Below are 25,565 nucleotides of genomic sequence, written 5' to 3'. Positions count from 1 at the left end.
GTGAAACTTAGCTACTGCCCTTTTAATTAAATTACAGTGGGAGCTTGCTACTGGGAGCTTGGTGATCTACTGAGTTTCACTGAAAAATAACAGAAATGGGACTTACTGTAAGTAAGGAAATTTGTGGCACATGCAAGAGCAGGCAAGAAGTTGTTCTTGTGTCTAAAATAACTGATTGCAGTGTTCTATCTCTGCTGCTTCTGATGGAAGGAGACTATTACAGAATTAGATTGGGATCTAATCCCTTCCTTTCCCAGATAGCCCTAAGGAAATGTGAGGGAGGAAGAGGAATGCTGCTGCCTCTTTTGGGTTATCTTCCCTCGATGGCTGCACCTATTGAGCAGAGTGCTGCACTGGCCTTTTCACTGAAAAGTCATTGCAGAGGCAGAAAGTGTCAGAACTGCTTCTTGGGAGCCCCTGAGACCCTACTCCCCTCCTGTGGTGGGCACTGTCCCTCCTTCCACAGCAGTCACAGCATCCTCACCACCAGACCAATGCAGAGGGGAGAGGCCTCGCTCAGGGAGCTGGCAGCCCTCACTGGGACAGAAATGGATGGTAAAAACCACCAAAACCAGTCTGTGCTTCGCTAAGATGCCTCTGTGGAACCTGCCAGGTAGATCCCCTTTTGGGCTGCTGAAAGCAGATCCTGGGTAGTATTTCAGTCTCAAGCCTTGAGGCTCTCCCAGTCAGACTGTGTTGACTTTCTCAGATGAGCCACAGGCACACCCCCAGTACTGAACCTTTAGAATCCCCGAGTTCCATAATGCTTCAAATTTTCTCCTTCACACAGCCTTGTGGGTTTTGTGTTTTCTTATTTATAGCTCTTCCTTTGTGGGGCACACTGGAGCTGTCAAAAATAAGGCACTCTGCCAAAGTATTTCTAAAAATTTGTTTCTCCTAGACAGAAGAAACAAATAGAGAAATTGCATATGAGTGCTCCCAACTGCAGGCCTTACAGCAGTAGATGTAGAAACAGGACCACCTTTTTTAAGTGTCTAGACATGTATTCAGATGTTCGCTTTAGGCTATTCAAATTTAAGTATTTTGGACATGGCTTCTCAGCATCTCTTTTTATTTTTTAATTGGAGCTGAGGGAATATGCTTGAGGAAGCGCAATTAAGACAACTTTGGCTTGCATAATTGCCTCAGCAGGTTAGTGACTCAGTGCCAAGCTCCATGAAAGTTTAAAAACATTTGGGATTCAATGGAAAAAATTGTCAATATGAAATTTTTCAGTGTCCCACTTCCCTTTCAGGTTTTCTCAATTCTCCTGGTGCCATAGGATCATTTAAAAAACAGAAATAAAGAATCCTGAAGGGCATGACTTGGCTGTGTGTTGGAGAGCAAGGTTTTAGTGTGGTCCAAGCACTATGGAATGACTCTTCCTTGTCTTAGTCACTCCATACTGGAGGTTTAAATGCCCAACTATTTCCTATATCATTATTGTGCTGCTGTCTAATGAAATTAACCTCAAGGTTTCCTGCTCCAGAAGGCAGGGACACCATAATTGACAGATGGTGATAAAATCCCTTAACTTATTAATAGGTGTTTGTGCAGATTGAGATATAGATGTCATTGCACTGAGACAAACTGATTCCAGCAAGCTCAGTGGTTCCACATGTGTCTGTAGAATCTCTGCTTCACAAGGTCAGATGCTTGACTAAAGGGTAAACATTTTTTAGGGGTAAATATTTTTCAGGGATAAACATTCTTTGCAGCACAGAAAATGTGATTGCATCCCCTCACACGAAGGAGCTCCTTGCTGGCTAAATGGAACACATGTCACAGTGAGCAGTGATGTGCCTGCCTGCTGTCCAAGGAACACAGAATTTCCCAGGGCTGTCACCACTCCCAGGGACTGCACTACCAATACCCAAAGTACCTTGTGCATCCCTTTATGTGCTGCTTGCACTGTCCTCAATAGCTGTAGCTTAAAACATTTAATGGACATTTAGTTGTTCTCCCATTTCCTTGGCTGTGTGCTGCTGGCTGTGAGCAATAGCACCTCCTGAATTGTGTATCTGGTGAGGATTGGTGTTTGATTTGCCTGCTCTCACCTCCAGGCAGCCCCAGTGTGAGCACTGCTGGCTGTGGGTTCCCCAGCAGGGTGTTGGATGCCCTTGCACTGCTGTCCCCTGGACACCTGCCTCTTTTCCTGGCTTTGGAAAAGCAATGATTTCTCTGGTGGAGCCAGCTCAGGTTCGAGCTTTGTTTCTCAGTGCCTGTGCTTGAGGGAGAGAGGGGCTGAGTTCCGGGGAGGAAAAGGGAGATGAGCACAGTGAGCAGCTGATGGGAGGAACTGTCACATTCCTTCTGCGGTGTTTTCCTGTGGTAAAACCACAACACTCTAGAGGAGAGAAAGCTTTTGCTCCAGAAGTGCTGGCTGGAGGTGCAATTTTTGCCCAATGCTCCAACAAAAATCTGACAGGTTGAAGAAGGGACTGGAAGGGCTGTTCTTGCCTGGCTCTGCAGTGGATCAGGTGGGCTTGTCAGCAGCCTGAGCTCTGTGGTAGCAACCACATTCCCCTGTTGTTGTAGGGCCTGAGGCAAGCCTGAACTAGCTGGGAGCAAATCGTGGACATCACTGGGAGCCTCCTGTGCACATCCTTCAGGGTAGCCATGACAACCATTCCTGGGCTGGGGAGCAGCCGAGGCTCTCAGGCTGCTGCTGCATCCCCTGTGCTCCGCTGGGGCTCGGGGGCTTCTCTGTGGAGGAGAGCTTGGCTTCACTGCCTGAGCTGTGCTCATTTTCTAAACTCTTATTGTTAGTTGGGTGGGGCCTCTCTCTGATCTTTTTGGTAGATGTGATTGCCAACAAGAAATCAGAGTCAAGGTGCTGCAGCAATTGTTACATTTACCAACCAGCAAAGTAGTAGTGGCTGAATTTCACCAAGTTTACATCCAAGATTCACCTGCCACAAGCACGATACTGTTCTGGTTGAGTTTGGGGGAAGGAGAACTCCCCAATTTCTACCTGGATCCAGAGTGGGTTTTTCCCCTGACCCAGCAGGTCTTGTTCCCTGAGCAAATCCATCTGTTGCTTTATCAAATTGTTCTGCCAGACTTCTGTCTGCTCCTGCAGCTGCTCTTTACAGGAGACAATGTAATCAGTGCTGTTACCACACTTGTTTTCCTCCCAGGGTTTTTTTTTTAACACACTGATCAGGAATCAGCAGTTTTTCTCATTTGTACTTCCCACACCTTTGGTGTTTAGCTTGCAGGTAGCCAAAAGTAATCTTGAAGGCAACTAATCTTAGTTTAGTCTCTGTGTGCTCAGGAACCCAGGCAATGTATCACAGCTTTATTTTGTAGGTGTTTAAAGCCATAAATTAGTTTCTTTATAAAACCCTCTGTAAAGGTGTAAAAGAAAAGGAAATTATAACCCATTTTTTCAACCTGTCTGACAAGTACAAGGTACTAGAATTCAGCCCTTAATTGAATTTTTGGCACCTTCCTACGCCAAGTCCAGGTCTCGCTGTTCCAAAATTCGTGGTACCTCATGTCTGTGAACTCAGTTGGAGTTTGTTGATAGGATATCTCAAAATATCTCAGCTTACAGAGAGCGCCTGCCCCTTTTGCATTTTACTGGAACCGAATAGTTCAGAGTTTGTGGGTGTGAGGGGGCGAATTTGTTCTCCTTCCTCTTAGTCATCCCAGCCTTCTGCTGGGGAAAGGCGAGAGCTGGATAGGCACTCCTGTATTTATGAGATGAATCTTTTTTCTTCAGACATCACAAGAATGGGTGTCCCTTGTGCCCGTGCACGGGAGCACATCTGGGCTGGGTTGTGGCCACTTGGGGGAATGTGCTGGGCTGAATTTTGGGACTGATGACGTCTTTCCAGCTGTTTTCTGAAATGCTGAATAAAAAAGTTTCCTGGGAATTGAACCAGGTGTGACCTCAATGCCAGTGCCTGCTGAAGGATGGATACCTGGAACCCTGTTGGTTTTAATGTTCCATCCCTGCTTTTTTCCCCTGAGAACAGTTGCAAGCCAGAACAAAACTGATACACTCTGACAAACCCTCTTAAAAGTGAGGGTTTGTGATACACAACTGTTTTTCAAGAAGATGTGACAAGGAGAGTTTGTTTGCACTGATTCCTTGGTTGCCTGGTAGGAGAGAGGTGTTCATGCATCAGTTGATGAAACCCAACAAAACTCAGAATCTGTCTGACACACCCTCAAATGAGAAGTTCATAACTTTGGCCTTAAGAACTGTGTGGCTGAGGAGTGCAAGCGTTTTTAACAGCTTTTTTTATTCTTTTATTTAGCCAGTGAAAGCAAAATGTACACAGGAACATTTGAAACTGATGATTGTTGATTTTTAGACATTGTTCAGTGGGGACATTGACTCCTTTCCCACTGCTGCAGGATTATTTAACCAGATTGCATTGATGCAAATCAGCAATGACAGACTGTACTGGGGATGTCTGAGGAAGACAGAAAAGACTGAGTAAAATTTTGATGATACTCCCAGGGACTGTTTAAGTTTCTGGATGTGCATTACATAATGTTCAGCTTCATTTCCTTCACTTGAAGTGTGTTTGTGTGTGGGGTCCAGGCAACTCCAAGATGCTGTCAGTGACAGTCGTGGTGCCCTGGGCTCTGACTGGAGATGCTGCACCAGAATCGGCCTCAGCTCTTGGTCAGATCCAGCCCTCCTGCCTGAGGAAGCACAAACCCCAGAGTAATCCAGCCTGAAGGGAGGCAGGATCAGAGGAGCAGGAGCTGCTCTGGCTGGAATGATAATTAAGAGCTGGATTCCCAGTTGTCAGCAGAGCAGCGTGTGCATGAGCCAGGAGTGTGAGAGGAATTGAACTGAGGAATTTACCACGGACATTTCCCATTTAATGGATGAGACGAGACCATTTTCACACTGGCAAGGATTGGTCAGATGTCTGTGGTGTTTTACAGCCTCTTCCCCACTGACCAGCACCCACAGATCTTTAATTTGCTTTAAAGCATCTTCCCTTGCCTTGGACTCATTCATTTATTTTTGTATTTTCACTTTAGAGAGCATTGCCAGAAACGAGCTGATAAATTCTCTGCCTGTATCCATGTGTCCATTCCTGCCTTCTTTTCTTCCTTTCCCCTTGGTGTTTGTATGAGGAACTTCACTTTGAGCTTCATTAGAAAACCTCTCTAGACTGAAATGATGTGGAAGGGCAGGGGAGGAAATCTAAATTGTTTGGGTTTAGTTCATTCCTACTGGGAACTCCTGTTCTGCACAGTTCAACCTCTTGTGCTGGCATCACTGGGACTGGCTTGTAGTTAAAAACCTAAGTTTTATACTTTGTCTTGTTAAGAGCATTTCAGTATAAATTTTATTTGTCTCCATCTATGTACTTACTCTATTTTCTGTCCAACTAAATAATGAAAAATAATGCAACTTAATTATTTCACATGAGGAGCTTTTGGTGAGTGGTCACAAAGAAATATGATTTTGATTTGTATATAATGTTGAGGTTCCAGCACTGTCTAATAACAAATATTTTATTAGTTTCAGACAGTCTGACCTGCATATTAAACACTTAATTAAGATGTATAAATTTCTCCCCTCCTTCTGCTGTGCAATTATTTAAACCTGTCTGGCAGTAGGACACAGGACAGAGATCAGTGATGGAGTGCTGAACAGCTGCCTCTGCCCCTGCAAGGCTGGGGAAATTTCCCTTTTTGAAAATTGCAGATTATTTCACATCTGTTTTAACCACGTCAGGTCTCCAAGTGAGCTCAAGCTGTTCTTGATCCAGGAGTGGAAAGCTTTAGCTCTCTGGATAATTACATCCACACTGAGCTGCACAACTTGTTTGTACAGATTAGGGTGGAGAGCTCCCAAATTTGGGCTCATGCTCAACAAAAGAAAGATGAGCTCCTGCTTCTCTATTTCCTGAGTACTGTTTTTGGGACTATAGCTGTGTGATGGAGGCTTGTTAAGCTTTTCTTGCCTTGTGCAGCTTTTAGGATAAGAGAATAATACCTGGGCTCAGTCTATCACGGTGATGTGCTGGCTGAACTCTTATGTAACACTGGCAGAGCCATGCTCCAGGGCTCTTAAATAAAGAAATCTACAGTGCCCGTGATCACAGAGAAATCCAGTTATTTTCTATAACAAACCTTCATATCCTTCAAGTCAATAATTTACAAATGGGCAGATGAAAAAAATGAATCGCTGTTAAGCAGTTGTTGGGGAAGTTTGTGGTGTGCTGATAATGTTTGGGGTTATAAATAGTGTCTCAGTGTTTCTGAAATAAATAACAATGGCCAGAGTGGTGCTTTGCACTGGGCAGCAGTGAAGGTCTGGGTGGTTCTGTCAGTGCACAGAACATGCAGACAGAAGGATTAAAGCTGCTGCTTTAGGCTTCTGTGACTTGTCTGTGCTGCTCCTAAATAGAATAAGAGCCTTCAGTGGACATTTCTGCTATCTGACTGAGAATCAGAGGAAGATTGATCAAGCAACCCACAGAAGTGAAGTGATGCCACCATAGATAATTTATTGGAAATTTAGAAAGGGGAATATTTCTTACATATGTGGAAATAACCACGGGAAAGGAGATGAGGGGCAGGGGAGAGGCAATGCTCTCCTTTTCCCCTGAACCATGTGGGATTGCTGCACTGGTTCATCTCTTCAATTTTCTCAGTTCAGCACTGAACAAAAGGCTGATGGAGGTTGGGGGACAGGAGGAATCTTAACTAGTGCTGGCACCCGTGGCTGCCAAGGCACGTGTGTGTGCCCTGTTGTTCTTTGTGTTTTCTCAGCTATCAAATGCGAGTAATAACGCTTAAATTATGGATCATTCAGTGCCGTGTGAGTGAATTAGATGATGCTACATAGGCCTTTGAAGATGAAATACAGAATATAAATGTTGTCTAAAGCTTACTTTGTGTGGTGTCTATAAAACCCCTGGTAATGCAGCCCCGGGATTGCAGGGAAGCATAAGGAGAGGCCCTTGGGCTGGCTGCATGCAATTCACACCAATCTGTGCTGTGCTTTTGAGCCCTGCAGCTGGCACAACAACTTGTAAACACTCGTGGAGGAAGCTCTGAGCCTTGTCCTGTCCAAGGCCCTGCTGCAGGAGCATTTGCTGCTGTGTCCTAGACAGAGTGGCAGAGGGAAGGAATTCAAACGGGAGCTCTGGTGGTTGCTGTTTCTCACCCAAGACTTGCAGCACTAGTGGGTCGCATGCCAAGGTGGCACAGAGTTTAAAGGAAAATAAAAATGGAAGGATGAAGTTACACATTCCCTGCTCCAGGAGCTGGAATTCTACTATCAGTAGTTGTGTGATGAGCTAAACTGGGCTAGAGTGAGAACTGTTGCTTACACCAGAGCATTTCAGCAAAGCTTGGAGGATGGATTAGTCAGAAGCATCAATGCTAACCCTTTTTTTAATTTAGTTTCCTTCCTTGTTCCCACTGCTGGATCTTTCTCACTGTACAGCACCTTTCTCCTCTGAGTGGGGGCTGACTCCCAGCTAGCAGAGCTACCCAACTTCTCGCTGTTATTTACTAACAAAAGGGGGTTTATTTGGTAACTAAGGCATGATGGATTTTTCTTTTCTTTCAAAAAATTCTTGGCTGCTTGCCACGTGTTTTGCAACTGAGCAACATCACGGAACAGTAACTTTGTCACGGGTGTCAGCCAGCTGTCTCACAGTGTTTGAAAGAGTTTTTACCTGTTGGGGCTTAGACTGACTAAGATAAATAAGTTGCATCTTACTAGAAGGTCAAATGAAAGAAATAGCACATTTCTGGGTCTTCTTGGTGATAAAGTGCAGAAATACAAACCAACTCCAGGTCAGCATTGCTAAAGAGCCACAATTCCAAAGGGGGGTAGGGAAGGGGTTGCTGTCTTTGGGGTCTTTTTCTGTAGAAGCCCTGAGTGTTTTGTTGGTCTGGGGCTGGCAGATTTCACAAACGTACCATTACATAAGGGAGGGGGTTATTTTAGTGTGAAAATACATCATTACTTCTGTTTTAGCAGTGTCTCCTGCAAAGAACTGCATTGTGCATTGAACTCTAGGGATTTTCTTCCCCCACAGATTTAAGATTAAAAAGCTGACTATTCTTCTTTCTCTCAAATTGAATTTTATATTATTCAAAGAGCCTTATTTTGTCTCAAATTTATCTCGCAGGCCTTAAAATCTCAAGCCATGTATTTCCTTGGCCTGCTGTCCTTGCTTGCTTTGCAAAGCGAAGCCTTCAAGACCAATTTCCCCGATGAGACCATCGCGGAGCTCTCTGTGAACATTTACAACCAGCTGCGAGCCACCAGGGAGGATGAGAACATCCTGTTCTCCCCTCTCAGCATGGCCATAGCCATGGGCATGGTGGAGCTGGGAGCCCACGGAACCACCCTGAAGGAAATCCGGCACTCCTTGCGCTTTGAGGGCCTGAAAAACGGTGAGGCCTCTTCATGTGTCCTTCTTTTTGTCTTAGAGAAACGGGAGTGAGGGTAGGGGTGGCCTGCTCGTGTCCATGGGTTGTTAATCTCGGGATTTCTTGGTGTCCTGATGGGCTGGGCAGGCTCAGACCTGTGGGTTCTGCATGAGCTGAGAGGTGCTGACATAAAGGCCCAGCTGGGGCACCTGAATCTTCAGCTATTGCAGCTCATCTTGGTCTCTGCTGCAAAATAAACTTGCCTCTAGAAAGAGAAGATTTTTTAGGAACGTCCTTTTTAGGGATCATAGTGAAAGCTGGTAAGGAGAGCAGGAGTTTCAGCAAAATTGCTTCTATTGACATCCAAGTAACTGCTTTGAAACCTGAGTGGAATTTCTCACTCATGCAATGTGCTGGACTTTGGAGTCTCCAGTGAAAGGATCTTGGGGAGGAATTTCTGAGCACAGACATCAAAGTGTGTTTGTCAGAACCACAGCAGAGCTGATACCTCTCTGTGGAGGCTGCAGCACCCCTCGAGTTCTACATTTTGTCTCTAAAACAATAATCATTTATCCCTTAGCTGTAATGGAGGGAGTTGTGCAGTTGATTTTTTCTGGGCTGTTCACTATTCTGGGATTTGAGTGGCATTCAGTAAAAGTGTTCCCATGATTTCTGCTTGGAATATATCATTGCAATCAGTTTTTAAGGTTTATTCTGTTGAGTTTTAGTTTAAAAATTTCACCTTGAGGCATATGATGCAGTAGTACAGGCTTCCTATTTTAAAGCAGACTGCTATAATCCTATCCAGGATTCCTTACTACCCACCAAGGATTCTGCACTGCCCCACGAAGGATCCTGGGAAATTCTAGACTTGCTTTTGGCAAAGAAAAGGCTGTGGGAGGTCCTTGGTTTCAAGATTTGAAGTTCATTTTTCCTTAAACAAATGGCATTTAGGTTGGAACCAAAGTTCTGTTAAGAATTTGTGGTGGCAAGACTTGGAAATGGAACCTGTAGGAAGAATTTTTTAATTTCTCTTTTGGTGTAGAAAGGAATTGCATAGATAGTTTTGCCTCTGGTGGGACTCAAATGTCTCATTAATTAGACTAATTATAGCTAGTAGAAAAAACAGGCTCCAAGTAATGTGATCTTGGAGATTATTCCTTCATATCTGAAGGTGTGTGTAGGTTTAGGAACAAGTTTGTTTAAAAAAGATGACTTTCCCTGGCATAAAACATTTTCATGAATTTTCAGCAGGAAAACCATGGAATCATTTTCCTTTCTGAGCCACTGAAGGTGTTTTTTCTTTCCCCAGGTGAGGAATTTGCCTTCCTGAAGGACCTTTCTGACATGGCAACCACTGAGCAAAGTCACTACGTGCTGGACATCGCCAACTCCCTCTACGTGCAGAATGGGTTTCATGTCAGTGACAAATTCCTGCAGCTGGTGAAAAAATACTTCAAAGCTGAAGTAGAGAATGTGGATTTCAGCCAAAGTGCAGCTGTTGCTACTCAGATCAATAAATGGGTGGAGAATCACACAAATAGTAAGTCCATGTGATCCTTCTGTACACTTCCTGCAGGAAGTGTTTCTGCATCCAAACTTGTGCAGTGGTGTTGTGTTGGTGCTTTGGCTTTTATCTGTTCTGTCTGAGACTGAAGTTTCTCCTCCCAGGAAAAAATTCTAGTATTTCTATTTTTTTCCTGTGTAGGAATGGATCTGTCATAAGTAATATTAGTCATTGTCAATCACGTGGCATTATTTGAATATTTGTTCTCTGGTCTTGCCATCTGTAACATTTATTGAATGAGACTGTTTTAATGGTAGGCATTTTAATAGTATTTTAAATTATAAAAAAAATTTATAAGTATTATTGCTACTGGCAGAAAAGTTGTCTGCAGAGGGGTTATTGGCTCGTGCTTTGGATGTGTGGAGTATCACTCCTCCTCTGAGGAACTCATACTCACAAAGTACTGAGCAATAGAATAGTAGGGAATAAAAAGATAATTTTGAACCACAAAATCAGAGTGTGTAATGTAACATTTTGCAATGTGAGGAAACGAGATAGCATGTTGAGAGGGTAGTTGATTTTAGGATTGCTGTCAACAGTTTCACAACACAAATTTGCAGCAGGGGAGTTAAGCACAAAATTACTGTTGTAAATATTCACATTGAGAGCTGCATGGTGCTGGCTTGGCTTGGCAGCTCCCAGAGAGGTGGCATTTCCTGGATCCATGCAGAGTCCCAATATCTGGGAGTCTCCTGGTGCAGGGATCAAAGCCTGTTCTATTCTGGTTCCTCTGGCCCACTCTGAAGGGTAATATTGTATTTTGAGAGTAATTCAGGGGGGCCTGGCTCTGCCACAGTTGTGCCATTGGGAATTTGAAGGGATTGGAATCATCTGGAAGGAACTAACACCTCCCATGTAGTCTGAGCACTTAAGAATCCGTAATGCTTTATGGAAAAGTATGGCTCCAAAGTGGAAAAGCACCTCCTGGAATGCTTTTATTCCATTTTAAAAATGGTCTGGTTTGCTCCAAGGGAACACAGCAGCCATTCTGTTCCTAACAAACTGCCCTTCCTGTCGGGCTGCAGGAATAGCTGGGTGTAGGTGATGCAGCAGATCTCAGTGTGTTTCCATGGCTGTGGAAAAAGGAAAGCAGAGCCCACCAGGGCAGCTGGGCGGCTCTTGGTGTCAGGCTGGGATGGTTCCAGTCCCTCAGCTGCTCCCTGCCCACTCCTCTCCCTGATTTCCCCCTCGGGAAGGGGCACAACTCAGGCAGGTTTCCAGTCCCAGCGTGGTCAGCATGATGGGAGGCTCGGAGCAGAAAGCAGAACCATCAAAGGTTTCTCTGGGCAGGAAAACTCTGAACATTTCACTAATGAACATTCATTCATTAACAAGATGTGACTGAAAAAAACATAAGTACCAAATAGAAATCTGGAAATGTTTTCCTTCTTAGTTTCCCTTTTGTTTTTTTTCCAGCTCCAAGTGAGTATTGGTCACACCTCCCTCCTTAGAATATTCGAGATAAAATGAAGTACAAACAGCAACCCGGAAGAAATCCAGCCCTGTGATACACAGATTTCACACCAGTTAGTCAGGATCATATGCTCCAGAAAGCAGAATTAATTTGTTTTTCAAACCATGGATTAAGGAGTAATAATCAGACTGAGGAATGTGTTTATTTTAACACTTTGCATTGCAATGTCAGCTAAAAATAGAAGTGAGCAGGAGAGCAATCTGAAGGAGGCTGTACTCCCTGAAGAACAGTGACAGATCTGGTCAGTGCACCCAGTTTACCAAACTGGGAATGATTTTGGTGAAACGCAAGGCATTTGAGATGAGCTGCAGCAGGTACCAGACTGCATTCTGATGTAAATGACTTATTCAGGAGTAGGAGCAAAGCAGCTGCCATGCTCAGCTGCTGTACCTCCCATGAATAGAGCAGATGCTAGATGGTTTTCCCCTTGCTTTTCAAGAGCTAATGTCACTGGAACAAATGCTGGGAATTTATGTGGATTTTTGATGCTTAGTCCTGGCTTTAAATTCAACAGAACATCACTGAGACTCCTTCAGAAGTGGCCCAGGTGGAGCTGCAATGGTTGCACTTAGCCCCTTTAAATCAAGCTCCCATTTAAGTGCTTCTTTGGGCTGGAGCCAAAGTTTGTACAAGTTCTGACCTTAAGATGGAAGTGCTGAACTGTTTCATAGCAGCAGGGCAAACATTCCAAATGTGACCCTTTTTCCACGTGGCTTCCTTGTAGGTATATTTAGCAGTGATCAAGAAACAGTTGCCTAACACGTATTTGATGGAAGGGTTTACACACCTACACTGTGATTTAGGTTTACAAAACACTGGCACTTTAATTGGAGATTTAATGAAACATCTGAATTGGAAATTACATGTTAACACTGCTTTTTATTTTCTTGCATTTTTCAAGCTGCCTTAAGTTTGGATTTAACGCTCACTTTGACGTGCAGACTGACAGCTGGGTTTCTTTTTAGGTATGATCAAAGATTTTGTGTCTTCAAGAGACTTTGGTGCTCTAACTCATTTGGCTCTCATCAATGCAATCTACTTTAAAGGCAACTGGAAGTCACAGTTCAGGCCTGAAAATACCAGGACTTTTTCTTTCACTAAAGATGATGAAAGTGAAGTGCAAATTCCAATGATGTACCAACAGGGAGAGTTCTACTACGGTGAGTTAGACCTTTAGCAATTTAGAGCTCCTAAATCTCCACTTAATGGCTTTGTTGCAGTAATATCCATTTGTATTGTTGTCTCTTCTTCCACCTAGAATTTTTAATGTGCTGTTTGCCCAAAGAAGGGACTCAGAGTGTGGGTTTTTTTCCCTAATGTGTGTATTATAACTGGTAGCAACATTTATAATGACTTGCTTGGTGCCACAGGATGGATTTCAGAATGTTTATCCATTGGATTTAAGCTCTTTGCAATTCTTGAGTTGTCCTGCTTATCACAAAAATATTTTTCTTGTGCTGTGCTAAACATTCAAATGAATAATGTTTGCTCATTACTGTTGGACTGGTAAAACAGAGGTTTTTTAAACAGCAAAACTAATGATCATTTTTAGTTGGAGCTTGAGCTCCAAGTGGGTTCTAAAATGTCTGGCACTGGCAGCATTTTGCTCAATCTCATCAATGAAAAATTCTCTCTCCTGAATAAAAAACTCTGCCCATTTCCCTGAAAGTCTCAGCAGCCTTAAATTGTAGGCTTTTCTCTGAAAGTTATGTCCCAGAACTGTGATTATCTACAAACTGTATGATAGCTTGAGCTGTATTCTTTAAGAAATCAAATGTAAGCCTCAAATCCTTTGCTGAAGAAACCAATATAAATTTTATATGGATTAAAGAGAGTCATTTTTAGTTCCATTATCTAGTAAATACTGCCTAGGATTAGGCCTATCTAAACTAAAGACAAAAGAAAATAGTTCTAATGGGGTTTTTGTTGTTTTCCTCCCCTAGGAGAGTTCAGTGACGGCTCCAACGAAGCAGGAGGGATCTACCAGGTCCTGGAAATCCCCTATGAGGGGGATGAGATCAGCATGATGATCGTCCTTTCCAGGCAGGAGGTTCCCCTGGCCACCCTGGAACCACTGCTCAAGGCCTCCTTGATTAACGAGTGGGCTAATTCTGTCAAGAAGCAAAAGGTGGAAGTGTATTTGCCAAGGTGAGAGTGTGCTCTTGTGCCCCTGGAAGGGGGAATTGCATCCAGATTGATGCAGGAGCAGAGTGGGGACAACTGGAACTCATCTTGCACAATCCTGGAGTGAGGCAGCAGCACAGCAGGGCCTGGGGGCTGCAGAGTGAGCAGCACACCAGCTCTGCATTTCCATCCTTTCAGGGGAGAGCTCTGCAGACAGCAAAGTTCCCTCATCAGGGGCACATCCACCCCGAGTGATGCTCAGAGCAGAACTCATTATGGATAAGTTCCATTTAGACAGGAGCCACAGAAATATTGGAAGTCTGAACCACCAAATGTTTCATTTAGGTGCTAATTAGGTTTCTATGTGCTGCTATTTTCAGAAGTTGTAGTGTGTGTCTGTGCAGATACAAATGGTTGAGTGTTGAGAGGTAATTCCAGTCAATTTTGGGTTGTTTTACTTCCCAGCTGTAAGAAGTGCTGCTTTTTCTCCTTAGAGCAGCAAAGAATAACAAGACATCAATACCAGAAGGGCTGAAATTTCTGTCAGTCCATTTGCAGGCACAGGCTGTGTGCTGAGTGCAGATTTGCCCACATACACCATTAGGATCTTTCCTGGAATCCTGCTTCATCCACCTTCAGATCTTCCTCGTGCTGTGCTCTGCCTTGGTAGCAGAGTTGTTTACTACTAAATGTCACTAATAATGTTCAGCTGGATCACACTGTCCTTCAAGTGATTCATGATGATTTCTTGCAAGTGTTTATGTAACAATAGAGCTCATCTCTGAAAGGAATCACTTCCACTTATTCTATTTTTGTGGCACTGTGCAGTGGGGACGTGGCTGCAGAAAAAATAAACTCAAGTGAATCCTTTTAATGATTAAGACAGTTCTTTGATTTCAGGTGACTTGGAGATCTGAGCTTGTTCCCTTTCACAGGTTCAGACTCCCTGCAGTCCTTCCAATTCAGAGAGCAGTGTCCAGGGGCCACCTGCAGCTGTCCAGGGCCTGAGCACAAGGAACAGGGCCAGGATAAATGAGGCTGGGATAAATGGGACTGGTGCTGTCAGCATGCCCTGATCCCAAATTGGGATGGAATCCACTTCTCTGCAGAGCTTAAAGGCAGAGTGCTGAGGGTCCAGCAGCATTCTGGGGCTGTTTTTCACTCCCCATAGCGAGAGTTCCTCTCTTATTTTAAGCCCCAGTTCCTTTAAAGAAGCAGGAAGAGCAGCAAAGAGCTGCATTGCAGGTTTTGTACAGACCAAGCCTGCTGTTCTCTGTTCCTGGGATTTGTTCCTTGTTTGTTTTCTCTTGGAGCTTCAGGTCCAGAGGCCTCAGTAAGTCCACTAGGACACATGGGAGGGGAGTTTTCTCTCTGGCTGCTTTTCCTGCAGGCTTGGGCAAACCTGGATGTTAATGAGAAATCTGAGGATTCTTCCATCCTTAAGCTTCCCTTTTTTACCTGGGACAGCAGCCTGTGCTGAGGTTGGGCATCTTCTCTCCAAGCATTTCTAGAGTGGGAGATCCACAACACAATATGGAGATCCTCCATTGATTATGGAGAAAATCTGTAAAAAAGTAGCTTCCATATTTAACTGTCTTGGGTATCTAAACACATGAATGGCATTGAGAACATACTAATTATGTTTATGACTTGGATTCGGTTTATATTGGTGATTTGGGGTTTTGTTTGCAGACACTCCAGGGTTCCCTGGAGCCACGTTCTCCCATGGGAATTTGAGGCCTGGGGTTTGTGTGATCATAAAATGTCCTTATTTATTCTGCCCTCAGGCTGCTTGGTTCTTATCCAAGAACCTCAAAGAGTGGGATAAACACCTGCAAATTCAGGCTATACAGAGGCAAACCAGCCTGTAATCACCTTCAGTGTTTTCAGATAACAAAAGATAACTATCCTGAGCTTGGAATTGTGTGCAGGAATTCTGCAGTCTCCTTACAGAAAATCCAGAGATTAATTGCATGCTCCCAAGGTGTTGGATTTCCATTAGGGACTCAGAGGTGATCTACAGGATTTTGTCAATGCTCTAAATAAACACTTCATAAATATTTGATGCTGTGACTCAGAAAGGCATGTTATGAAATGTGGCCTCCAGGCTCTGTCCACTGAGAAATTGAAAGCAGCAGTGGAATAAAATTAAATTTTTATATCTTGAAAGATGCTATCCAATTATAAAGTGAACATTTTTTAAACTTATACATTTGTAATGGGACTGAATGACTTGCCAAAGCAGAGTTAATCACAACTTTGCAATTTCTGTCTGCATTATCTGTGTGCAAATGAAATTGTGTATTATTCCTCTTAATGGCAAAGGAGAGATTTGCACAGAATTGTTAAATTATACTTCCTCATTTTCATTTCCAAATCATTGTTTTCAGCTTAACCCAGACTAAAATGATCAACATTTTAATCCACTTTTTGCATAGGAGTGAAGCAGACCATGAATCTAATTTACAAAGCTGTCTCTCCAACATAAATTACTTGAAGAGCAGGGGAGGAACTGGTACCTAATAGTGGTGCTACAGTTTGCAGATCTCTTCTTAAGGATTGTTCCAGTGTGCCCAAATCTCTGTAACAACCTTCTTGCTTTCTTGTGCATTTAAAATAGCTTTAAAATCTTTACATAGTGCCAAAATGATAAGTGGTGTTAGCTGAAGGTTGTTTTCTTTAAAGGAAAAAACAGCAAGCACTAAAAACACCTCACAAAACCAAATAAAAACCCAAACCAAAATGAAAAAAAAAATCCTTGAGCTTTCTGGTTTTAGTTTTTAACCTGCTGTCTCAAGTTCCCTTTTGATGAGGAATGGGCTGATTGTCCTCGAGGTACAACCACAGAGGAGGCACAGAAGTGTTCACTGGAACAATTCCCACCCAAACTCCTGCAGATTCAGCCCTGGAAGGAAAGGTCTTGCCAGAGAAGGACCCACAGCCTGCTGTGCTTCCCCTGCCCAGAGCAGCTGAGTGGGGTTTTCACCTGCTTCTGCTGTTTGTGGGGTTTTTTTGCTCTCTTGCTTGTTTGTTTTCAGAGTATTAAATCCTGGAGGCTGCTTCTAGCACCTGGAGACAACCTGGCTGAAATTCCAGCCGGGATGCTGGAACTGATAGCAGCTGGCAGCCTGGGTGCAAACAGTGCCTCAGCCCCCAGGGCCTGTGCTCCAGGCAGGAATATTGATGTATTCCTCTGTTTGCCCGGTCTTCTGCAGGATTTCATCCATTAGAACCAATCTGAAAACCTGGAGTTTTCTTGCTTTGGCTCACTCAGAACCCTTAGGAATTTTTGAAATTATGGCATTTGGGATGAATCACTCCAGCTGCAGTTCCCTTCTCCTGGACCCTGTACCCTCATCCTTCTTGGCTCTGTGGATCCTGAGCAGCTAAAACTCACAGAAAATTCAGTGTTTTAAGGGTTGTATGACACCATAGAAGATGAACACATCTTTTCTTCTGTTTAAAAGGCTCTAAAATAGAAGAAAGATGGTCTGATGTGGAGTGTTAATGCATAACTATAGAATGTCAGTGACATAAATGCATCATTTTATTCTAATGGTTGTGCAAGTTTTAAATTTCATTAAAATGTCCTGACTCTCTGCTAAAATCTCCAGAGAATTGCTGGTTTCTCAACCTAATCTTCTCTTCAGTGTCTGTTTCTCAGACTTCCCTTTGTGGTTTTTAAAGCTCTCAGTTGCTACTATTCCATGATTTTTGATACTGAAGTATTTAAATCAGTTTTTCAGAGTATTTTTAGCAAAGATTGTGGGGGAAATCAAAAAATTACCATCTGGTTCATTATGTGCAACATAACCAAGTGTCAGGGGTAGTACTGTGGAGCTCAACATTCCCAAAGTCTGGGAAATGAGGTGGAGTGTCAGCTCTGAGCTCGAGGTTGTCAGCTTTGATTTGGAACTCCATCCTCACTGTCTGTGAGGAGTGCCCAGAAATCCAGATCTGACTGAGGGGTAGCTCCTGCTGAATGTTTATGTCAAACTGCAGAGCCTGAAATTAAATTTCAGAGTGTGAAGCTGCCCTGTTACTTTTGAGCAAAGGCTGGTTCTGATGTCAGCTAAAATATTGGAAATCTCATTAAGAATTGATCTGTAACTCTCACTGCTTTTCAGAGCGTGTGAGGAAGGAAGGGAGATCTGTTTGGAGTGGGCTTTTACCACAAGACAAAACTCCAAGAAGGGAAGTAATCAGGTTTATTTTTGTAAAGGCATCATTTGATATTTGCACAGCTGGTGTGGTATTTTTGGTCTGTTTTATTGGTCATAAAAAGCAGGAACTCTCCTCTGTAGGTACTGGGCAGCCCTTCCCTCATCCACCTGCTCAGGGTTTGCCTTTCCAGCGGTTCCAGGCAGGGATGGAGCCTCTGTCTCCTTCCCCCGGGCACCCTTTGGCATTCCAACCACTCTGTTTGCTCTCCCTTTGCTCACATCCACGCTCAGTGAGGCTTTCCAGGTTTATCTTTTCCCTAAACCTCTCCCAAGCCCCCCTGCTCAGTGTGCAGGAGCATCCTGTGCCCCAGCTGCTTTCTGGGTCACTCTGCACTGCTGAGCAGATGTGTGTTTGCTGTCTAATGGTCCAGGGACTTAAACCCACCTGATTTCCATTTCTGTCTTGCTCTGGTACTCTGCAGGTGGAAAAAGATGCTTTTTTGCTGTTATTTTTCTTATTTTTTAGCTCAAAGTTTGCTGCCCATGCAGACTTTACTTGCTGCTTTCTTATCCTGATATTCCTTGTTCATTTGACACCGCTGGCTCCTACCTAAATCTTGTTTAAAGCTGGATGCATTTAATATTGGGGTGAAATAAAAACCAAAAGGGGAAACAGCACTGAAATTTTTAGAAAATGCCTTTTAACATTCATTTGCATTCTCTGTAAAGTAAGTACAGTTGGAAGCGGTTTTCAAAATATTTTAATGTAAATATAATATAGAAGGAAATATTTCTGAGTTTATTTTCTGTGGACTTCTTTAATGTGCACAGACAGGACCTCTAGACCAGACTGGACTAACTCTAGCATTGGGAATCAAATCTCAATTCATCTTTTTAGAGTTTTTACCAAAGTCTCTAAAGTAGATCCTGACATGTTTTACAAGTGTGTTGTGAGAGTAAAACTGGTTTTAGTGTTGGAGCCTAAAGGTCAGGGAAATCTGATTGAAGGAGCAACTTGCAGACTTGTTACCACAGTAACTGATGCAGAATCTGCCAGAACACCTTGAGAAGCTTCTTCAGTACTTGCATTTTTGTTGGTCTCTTCTGATTCTTTTTGAACATCCAAAGCAATAAAATCACAAGAATTAGTTCCTGTGTTTTTATTCCATGCATGCCCTGGAATTGTTCTGGACAGGCTGCATGAACACTGCTGATGCCAGCAGTGATTTATCAGTCCTGAGCTATATCCAGGTCCTATTTCAAGTCCTAGAATTCTTCTCTGGATAATGATAATGCTGGATGATATCCATTCCACCCCAGATTTTTGGCTTCTAGTGGCATTTATAAGTTCATTATGAAAGTAGATTATGTACTGGATCTTTTTCAGGTTTGTGTAAGTGAGGAAGATCCACTTGTCTCTTCTCCAGTTCTGTTTGATGTCCAGATGAGTCTTTTTTGAGCTGCCAAGGCTGGTGCATGCCAAGCTGTTGGACATCTCAGCTCCTCATCAGCTGTGCCCTGCCCACAGCTCTGGGCCAGACTTCCTCCTGAAAAGAACATGTTGTTCTTCCATGGAGTTGGGGAGTTTAATCCCCTAAAAAGGAGATTGCACAGAAGCACATTTGTTTGGTTCTAGCACTTCTTTGCCCCGTCACCAAGGGCTGAGCTGTGGCTGTGTGTGACCAGAACAGCGTCCTACACACCGTGCTTTGTGTTGGACAGTTCCAGCCACTGCCAGCAAACCATAAATCACTGAGGATTCATCTGGTCATTGTCCAGAGCGCCCAGAACTCACCCCACACAAGCAGTGACAGTCACTCTCCTGTGTTTGTCTGCAGACATCTGCTGTTTTCTGCTTGGGGCTGCCATTACTAATATTTTCCTGCCATATTTCTGTGTTTCTCCAGCTGTCCAGTCTCTTTCTGGCCACACACAAAGGTCTTCTTTTTTTTTTATTTTACTGACACCAGGCATAGCTTTTTACAGTGTTAGAAAATCAGTGTGGAAATAGAACATTTGAGCTCACAAAATGAGCTTTTGCCCAAAATTTTGCCCTCAGGATAGATCTCAGTTTGTCCTTCCAACACACTAACCCCGCCTAGAACAGGGATTTTCCTGGGTTACACTCAGTGCATTTAAACTAACAACTATTTGTTTTCCCTGCTCTTTACTCACAATCAAAACCCAATTACAATTGTGCCACCACACTCATTAGAAGCTGAAGCAGAAATGTTTTATATTCATATTCATAGCTCATCTTTCTTATATTATCAAAGTAAAAATGGAGTATCTTTCTTACTCCTCCTTTGCCAGCAGCTCTCTGGGAAGTTCTGCTGTCCTTTGCCTTATTTGATATTCTGTTCTAGTATCTGCACAATTAAATTCAGGTTTTAGAGAAAACCTCTTGTGTAAAAAGTAAGCATTTCCATTAGCTGCTGCATAATTTTGCACTGCAGTTTTATGGGCAGGGGCTGCACATACCATTAGCATATTTTTGATTGCTTCTGTATTAAAAAAAAAAAAAATCCAGCTGTGAGTAAACTCATTTGTTTATAAGCATTTTTTTGGAAGGTGTCACCAGCACCGGATCTCCTGCTCTGCATTATTTATCTCAGTGTTTTCACCTAGAAAATTTAATCTTCTAATAACAGTAAGTAGTGCTTACATCTGGCTTTTTGTAATTCTCTCTTCCATTCTGCAGGTTCTCGGTAGAACAGGAAATTGATCTGAAGGATGTCTGGAGAGGTCTGGGAATTACAGAGCTGTTCAGCAGCAGTGCTGACCTCACTGCCATGTCTGGTGAGAACTCCTTGTCTTGTCTCTCAGGGTAGATGAGGAAATACATTTTTCACCTGGGAAAGTTCACTCGGAGTGTTTCAGAACTGGCTCTCGTTAGAGATGGAGACAAAGTGGGATCCCCTGCAAGAGGCAGTGCCTGGAGCAGGGCATGGCTGCAGTGGCAGGTGGCATTCACACCCCAGGGGGGTCACCCTGTGTCCCCAGGGCTCTTTGTTCCCAGCACGAGGAGCATTAAGCTGTTGCACAATTAATTCCTCTCCCCAGAAACCTGGAAGCAGCACGGGAAGGAAGAGTTTGGAGATAAAAGCAATTTAGTCACAAATGCCACCTGCATTCAACAGAAATTGAAATATCCAATACCTTTAAAAATCCATGTGGAAATGAGATATTTATGCTTTTAATACCTCCTAAAGCTGTTCAGAGAGTCACAGAATTGTTTGGGTTGGAAGAAACCTTTAAGAACACCTCACTCCACCCCTTGCCATGGGCAGGGACACCTTCCACTATCCTGGGTTGCTCCAAGCCCTGTCCAGCTGGCCCTGGACACTGCCAGCGATGGGGCAGCCACAGTTTCTCTGTATTGAAGTGGCACACTGCCACCTCTATGATTTTTGGGGTGTTTTTAGCTCCTTGTGTTTCTCCCCAGCCATCCAGGTAGGTCCTTAGGTGGTGGGAAATGCCTGTTCTCCACTGTGTGACCCTGGGACAATCACACCTCTGTGCCTCAGTCAAAACACAGCTCACAAAGGCAAAGTTTTCTCCCTCCCACATGCACAGAGGAATGTTTGTGATGCTCAGATCCTTTCATTTTTGCTAAGTTGGAATTATTCTTTATGGTGTATCATATAGCTTATTCCACTGGTTTGCCACTTCTGCAGTGAAACTGGGTGAAAAGCTGGCTTTAGCTAATATGAAAAGAGTTGAAATAAATGAAAAACCCCTTTTTCAAAGAAATAACATTCTTTTGAAGAAAAACGCCTTCAATTTCTCTGCCAGCTCAAGGAAAAGTCAGCTTCTCACTAAATTCTGGTCTATTTATAGGAAATTATTTACTTGAGAAAAAGCTCCTAGGAGAATGGAAAATGCACAGGGAACCACAAAGGCTTTTCTTTAGTTCCATGTAAAATTCATTTATATATCAGGGACATCCATTTATCAAGAGGTTGGCAGAAAGAATCACGTGCTTGTGTCTTAATCCATGTGACTAATGGTTTGTTAAAAGTTTTATAATTCTGACAATTGTACTGTACAAAATCAAAACCTCACGTTCTGCATGACTGAATTAACTCCTCTGCCATTGAAAGATTTACTTGTTATTTAAGTATAGAGCAGTGTATAGAGAAAATTCATGAGTTTTACTGTAGCTTTCCTGCTTTTCACTGAAAATAGGTTGTTCCATGGGCATGAAAAGGTTATTTGTAAATTAAGCACGAAAAAGTGGTTTTGAAGTAATGTCTTTAATGAAAACCCCACAGCTGATGCTGTCTAAATGAAGTTTTAAGTAATAAATACAGAATACTTTCCTTCTTTCTAATTTTCATAATTTAAAATATGGATGGAGGAAGGGGAAATAAGTCATGAAGACAGAATTGTTTAAAGCTGACTTTTACAGACACCTGAATGGGACATCAGGTAGCAGGGAAGTGGAAGCTGGAAGTTTATGTGCATGTCAGAGTCAGCCCTCTGGAAAATCTGGCACTTCACGAGGCTTTAAATGCAGATATTTCAACAAAAAGTCTTTAGCTGGACACTTGATTTAGGAAGATACAAATCAAATTAAATCTAAAGAGATTTTTGAGTTATTTGGTTGCGTTTAAAAATCCTCTCCTCCCCGTCCTGTGGCTCTGGCACTGCTGCCAGGGAAAGTCTCCTGCAATTTCAGCAGAGATCCTAATCCTGTCACCAGATGCAGGCAGATCAGTGAGCTCAGCAAAATTCTGTGTGGCTTTAGTGGATATAAACCAAATTGCAGGATTATTTTTCAATATTCAGAATTTATTGCTGTTTCCACTCAATCTGAAAAATGGGACCAGAAGGACCAGCTTGACCTTCTGGAATGGCTGGATTCTGAGCAACCAGAGAGAAAGTGTTAATAATCCAGGTGCACTTTTCAAATGTTACTCACTTGCAGAAATTAAGTTCTGTGACAATTGCCACGGGTGAGTAGGAGGACATTCCTCTTGGGCTGTCAGCTCTCCTGTTTCTGACTCTCCCTTTCAGAAAAGACTGGGACAGCATTTACTTGCATCTGATTCCATCAGATGTCCAAAACAATCTTGAAACAACTTTTGCTATTTGAGATGTTATCATTGTGGATTTATCATATCACATAAATTTGCTGCTTGAGTGTTTTAACACCAGTCAAGATTTAGTACTGAAATTAGTTCACTGCTAAAACTCCCCTTCTCCTTCAAATGATTATAATATTTCTGGCTGTTCTATAGAGCCTTAAAAGCAGCTGCTTTCTGTGCAAGGTGACCTGGGTGCCAGTGAGCAATGAAGGGATCTCAGTGACTTCCCTCCACAATAAGAAGTAGTTAGAAGAGTATCAGTGCAGTAAATAACTCTTGGAAGTCTTGACTGACATCCATATAATTTTTCTGGGACAGCCTAGGCCAGAAGAGCCATTCAGCCCACCTGGTATTTTTTAAAATGAGACTCACAGAGCAGCCAGTTGGCAGCTGAGTGGGAGTCTGCAGACATATGGAGAGTAGTGACAAATGAAGTGTGGTGCCAGCAGAGTCGTGTTCATTAGGGGGCAGCTCCAGCTCCCTCCCACTCCCCGTGGGTCAGCCTTGGGCCTGCACAAAGCTGAAACTTTGGCACCAAACCCCCAGGGGACTTCCCTGAGATCTTCACAACCATTTCCTGTGGAAATCCACGTTCAGAGAAGCTCCTGGAGGGAAATGAAGTGATGGGAGATGCTCAGGTGAGCCCCACCCTGTCCCCTGTGAAAGCTGCAAGGGGAGGGGGAAAATCTGAGGAGATGGGAACATTACAGCCAGGGATGTGAGAACACAACCTGGATCAAAGGAAAGGCTGCCTGAACTCCCAGGGACAACGTTATGCTTTCCTAGGAAAATAGATTCATTCACTGCAGGGAGAGATGAATGAGAAGGATGTGATAGTGGCAATATAAAGAGAAGAACCTGGAGAAGGTAATTTGGGATGTGGAATTGCTCTTTTCATCATCCAAGGACAAAGATATCCAATGAAGTGAAAGGCAACAAATGGAAAACAAATAGAAAGTGCTTCTCTCATGAAAAACTTAACCACAGGGATCTTTGCTGGGTGTTCCTTGAGATTGGCAGGGCTGAAAAAAATGAAATTGCTCCAGAGCAATCAGAACTCTCTATACTACACTGAATAAAGGCCCTCTGTGTATAGAAACTTGGGTTAAGGTATAAGGCACATGCTGGGTGAGAGGATATTTTTCTCTTGTAAGTTGTGCTGCAGTTTTCATCTGCAGGGCTTTTTGTATCTTCTTCTGAGCTACTGTTTCTCATCAGGAATAGACCTTGGAGTTCCAGAAGCATCACCAAACTGTGCAAAATAAAGCCCTGAGAGTGAAAATGTGGAATATTTCTGTGAATATTACAGAGCACAGGATCAGGCTTCAGTGCTGCAGTAATAAAGAATTAATTGAAATGCATGATTAGGCTAAGTGGGCGTTTCCTTGTTCTTGAACATTAAAGTGTAATTGAATTTAAGATTTTTGGCTAATGTTAAAGGCAAGTGGGTGCTGCATGTCCCATGTTTTAAAGGAACAGGATGGAAACTCAATCCCAGCTCGCAGGGCAGCATTGCTGAAGGCTTGGGACTCAAGTCTAGAACTGGGACCAGTTTTAGCAGCCTCATTTGTGCTTTATTGCACACAGTCCCTGAGGGGATGTTGGAGCTTTTGTTGGTGTGATTGAAGTGCAGCAGCTGAACTGGGAGGTTTAATTCAGTGCTGGGTGTGCAGAGCAGCAAATGAGATCTGCTGGGGAAGGTCTTTCCCAACTGCTTCTCCTGGCTTTGGCTTGCTTTGGTGTTCCAGCTACTGAGTGTTCCAACAGAGCTGATCCTTCAGCACCCAGCAAAAACCAGGGAAACATTCCCTGACTTCAGCAGGAGCAGCCTGGGACTGAAATTAAAATACTGACAAAGAAGGATGGAAAACAAACAAGACTGAAAAAAACTAGCTCTGTGGTGGTTCTTGCAATAAATACTTACCTTCTGCTTCTTGTAAATATAATAGAAGAAGAAAGAAAAATCCTCATTTTCCTGGAGGAAGTCTGTGTTGTACCTTCTGCAGAAATGATTGGGGTTTTATGTCTAAGTATTTGCCTCTATTGTCATAATCATTTTTCCCACTAATTGCATTTAAAATCTTGATTCCAAGGGCTGTTTTTACCCTCTCTGCTATACTGGGCTCTGGGCAGTCCTGAGCTATTTTAATGTCCATGGTGTAGGAGAGCACTACAAATCTGAGTGAGGTAAATGATGCTGTTCAAAGGTATTGGCAGAAGGTGTTTCAATGCAAGGAAACTCCTCTCCTTCCCTGCCTGCTGTAGAGGGTGGATAATTGTGTTGGGTTTTGGCAGTGTTTGGGGGGGCTCTTTAAATGCTTCAATCTTATTGTTGAGCCACTTGAAATATGTTCCCCTTTCCTCTGCAGATAACAAGGAACTTTACCTTGCAAAGGCATTTCACAAGGCATTTCTAGAAGTTAATGAGGAAGGATCAGAAGCTGCTGCTGCCTCAGGTACCTGACTGAAAAGCAGAATTAAATCAAATGTCTGGGTATTCTGTGCTAATTAATTTTTTACAACTGATTTGCTGTATAGCCAGGGAAGCTAAATAGCAGCATGGAGACACAGCATAGCAAGTGTGCTGCTTGCAGAAGAGAATCCTGCAAATCAGAAGCATTGGCATTTTTGTAACATGTTTTACAAAGAAATTTGAGCATCCTATGAGAAGCCTCTTCTTTATTTTCTTTCTGATTGTCAGGAGAGTACAGACTGCAATTTATGTTTCCTTTATGAGGCAAGGAGCATTCATCATTTTTCACCTGCTAATTGAGATG

At 43.1% G+C, this 25,565-nt stretch overlaps 1 protein-coding gene across 1 annotated transcript in view; it reads left to right on the top strand.

Annotated features, from left to right (window-relative positions):
• Positions 1-25,565, top strand: part of LOC134556110 (neuroserpin) — a 43,965-nt gene that overhangs the window by 15,514 nt on the left and 2,886 nt on the right. The window contains exons 2-7 of the mRNA XM_063408346.1: positions 8,127-8,394; positions 9,683-9,913; positions 12,377-12,571; positions 13,355-13,559; positions 20,400-20,497; positions 25,158-25,244. Of these exons, the coding sequence (XP_063264416.1) occupies positions 8,145-8,394; positions 9,683-9,913; positions 12,377-12,571; positions 13,355-13,559; positions 20,400-20,497; positions 25,158-25,244 (1,066 nt within the window). The 5' untranslated portion in view covers positions 8,127-8,144. The remainder of the gene's footprint in view (positions 1-8,126; positions 8,395-9,682; positions 9,914-12,376; positions 12,572-13,354; positions 13,560-20,399; positions 20,498-25,157; positions 25,245-25,565) is intronic.

The sequence above is a fragment of the Prinia subflava genome, chromosome 11 (assembly GCF_021018805.1).
Source record: "Prinia subflava isolate CZ2003 ecotype Zambia chromosome 11, Cam_Psub_1.2, whole genome shotgun sequence".
In the NCBI taxonomy this organism is placed as follows: domain Eukaryota; kingdom Metazoa; phylum Chordata; class Aves; order Passeriformes; family Cisticolidae; genus Prinia; species Prinia subflava.
The sequence above is the reverse complement of the archived record's forward strand: the minus strand, read 5'-3'. Positions and strand labels throughout refer to the sequence as shown.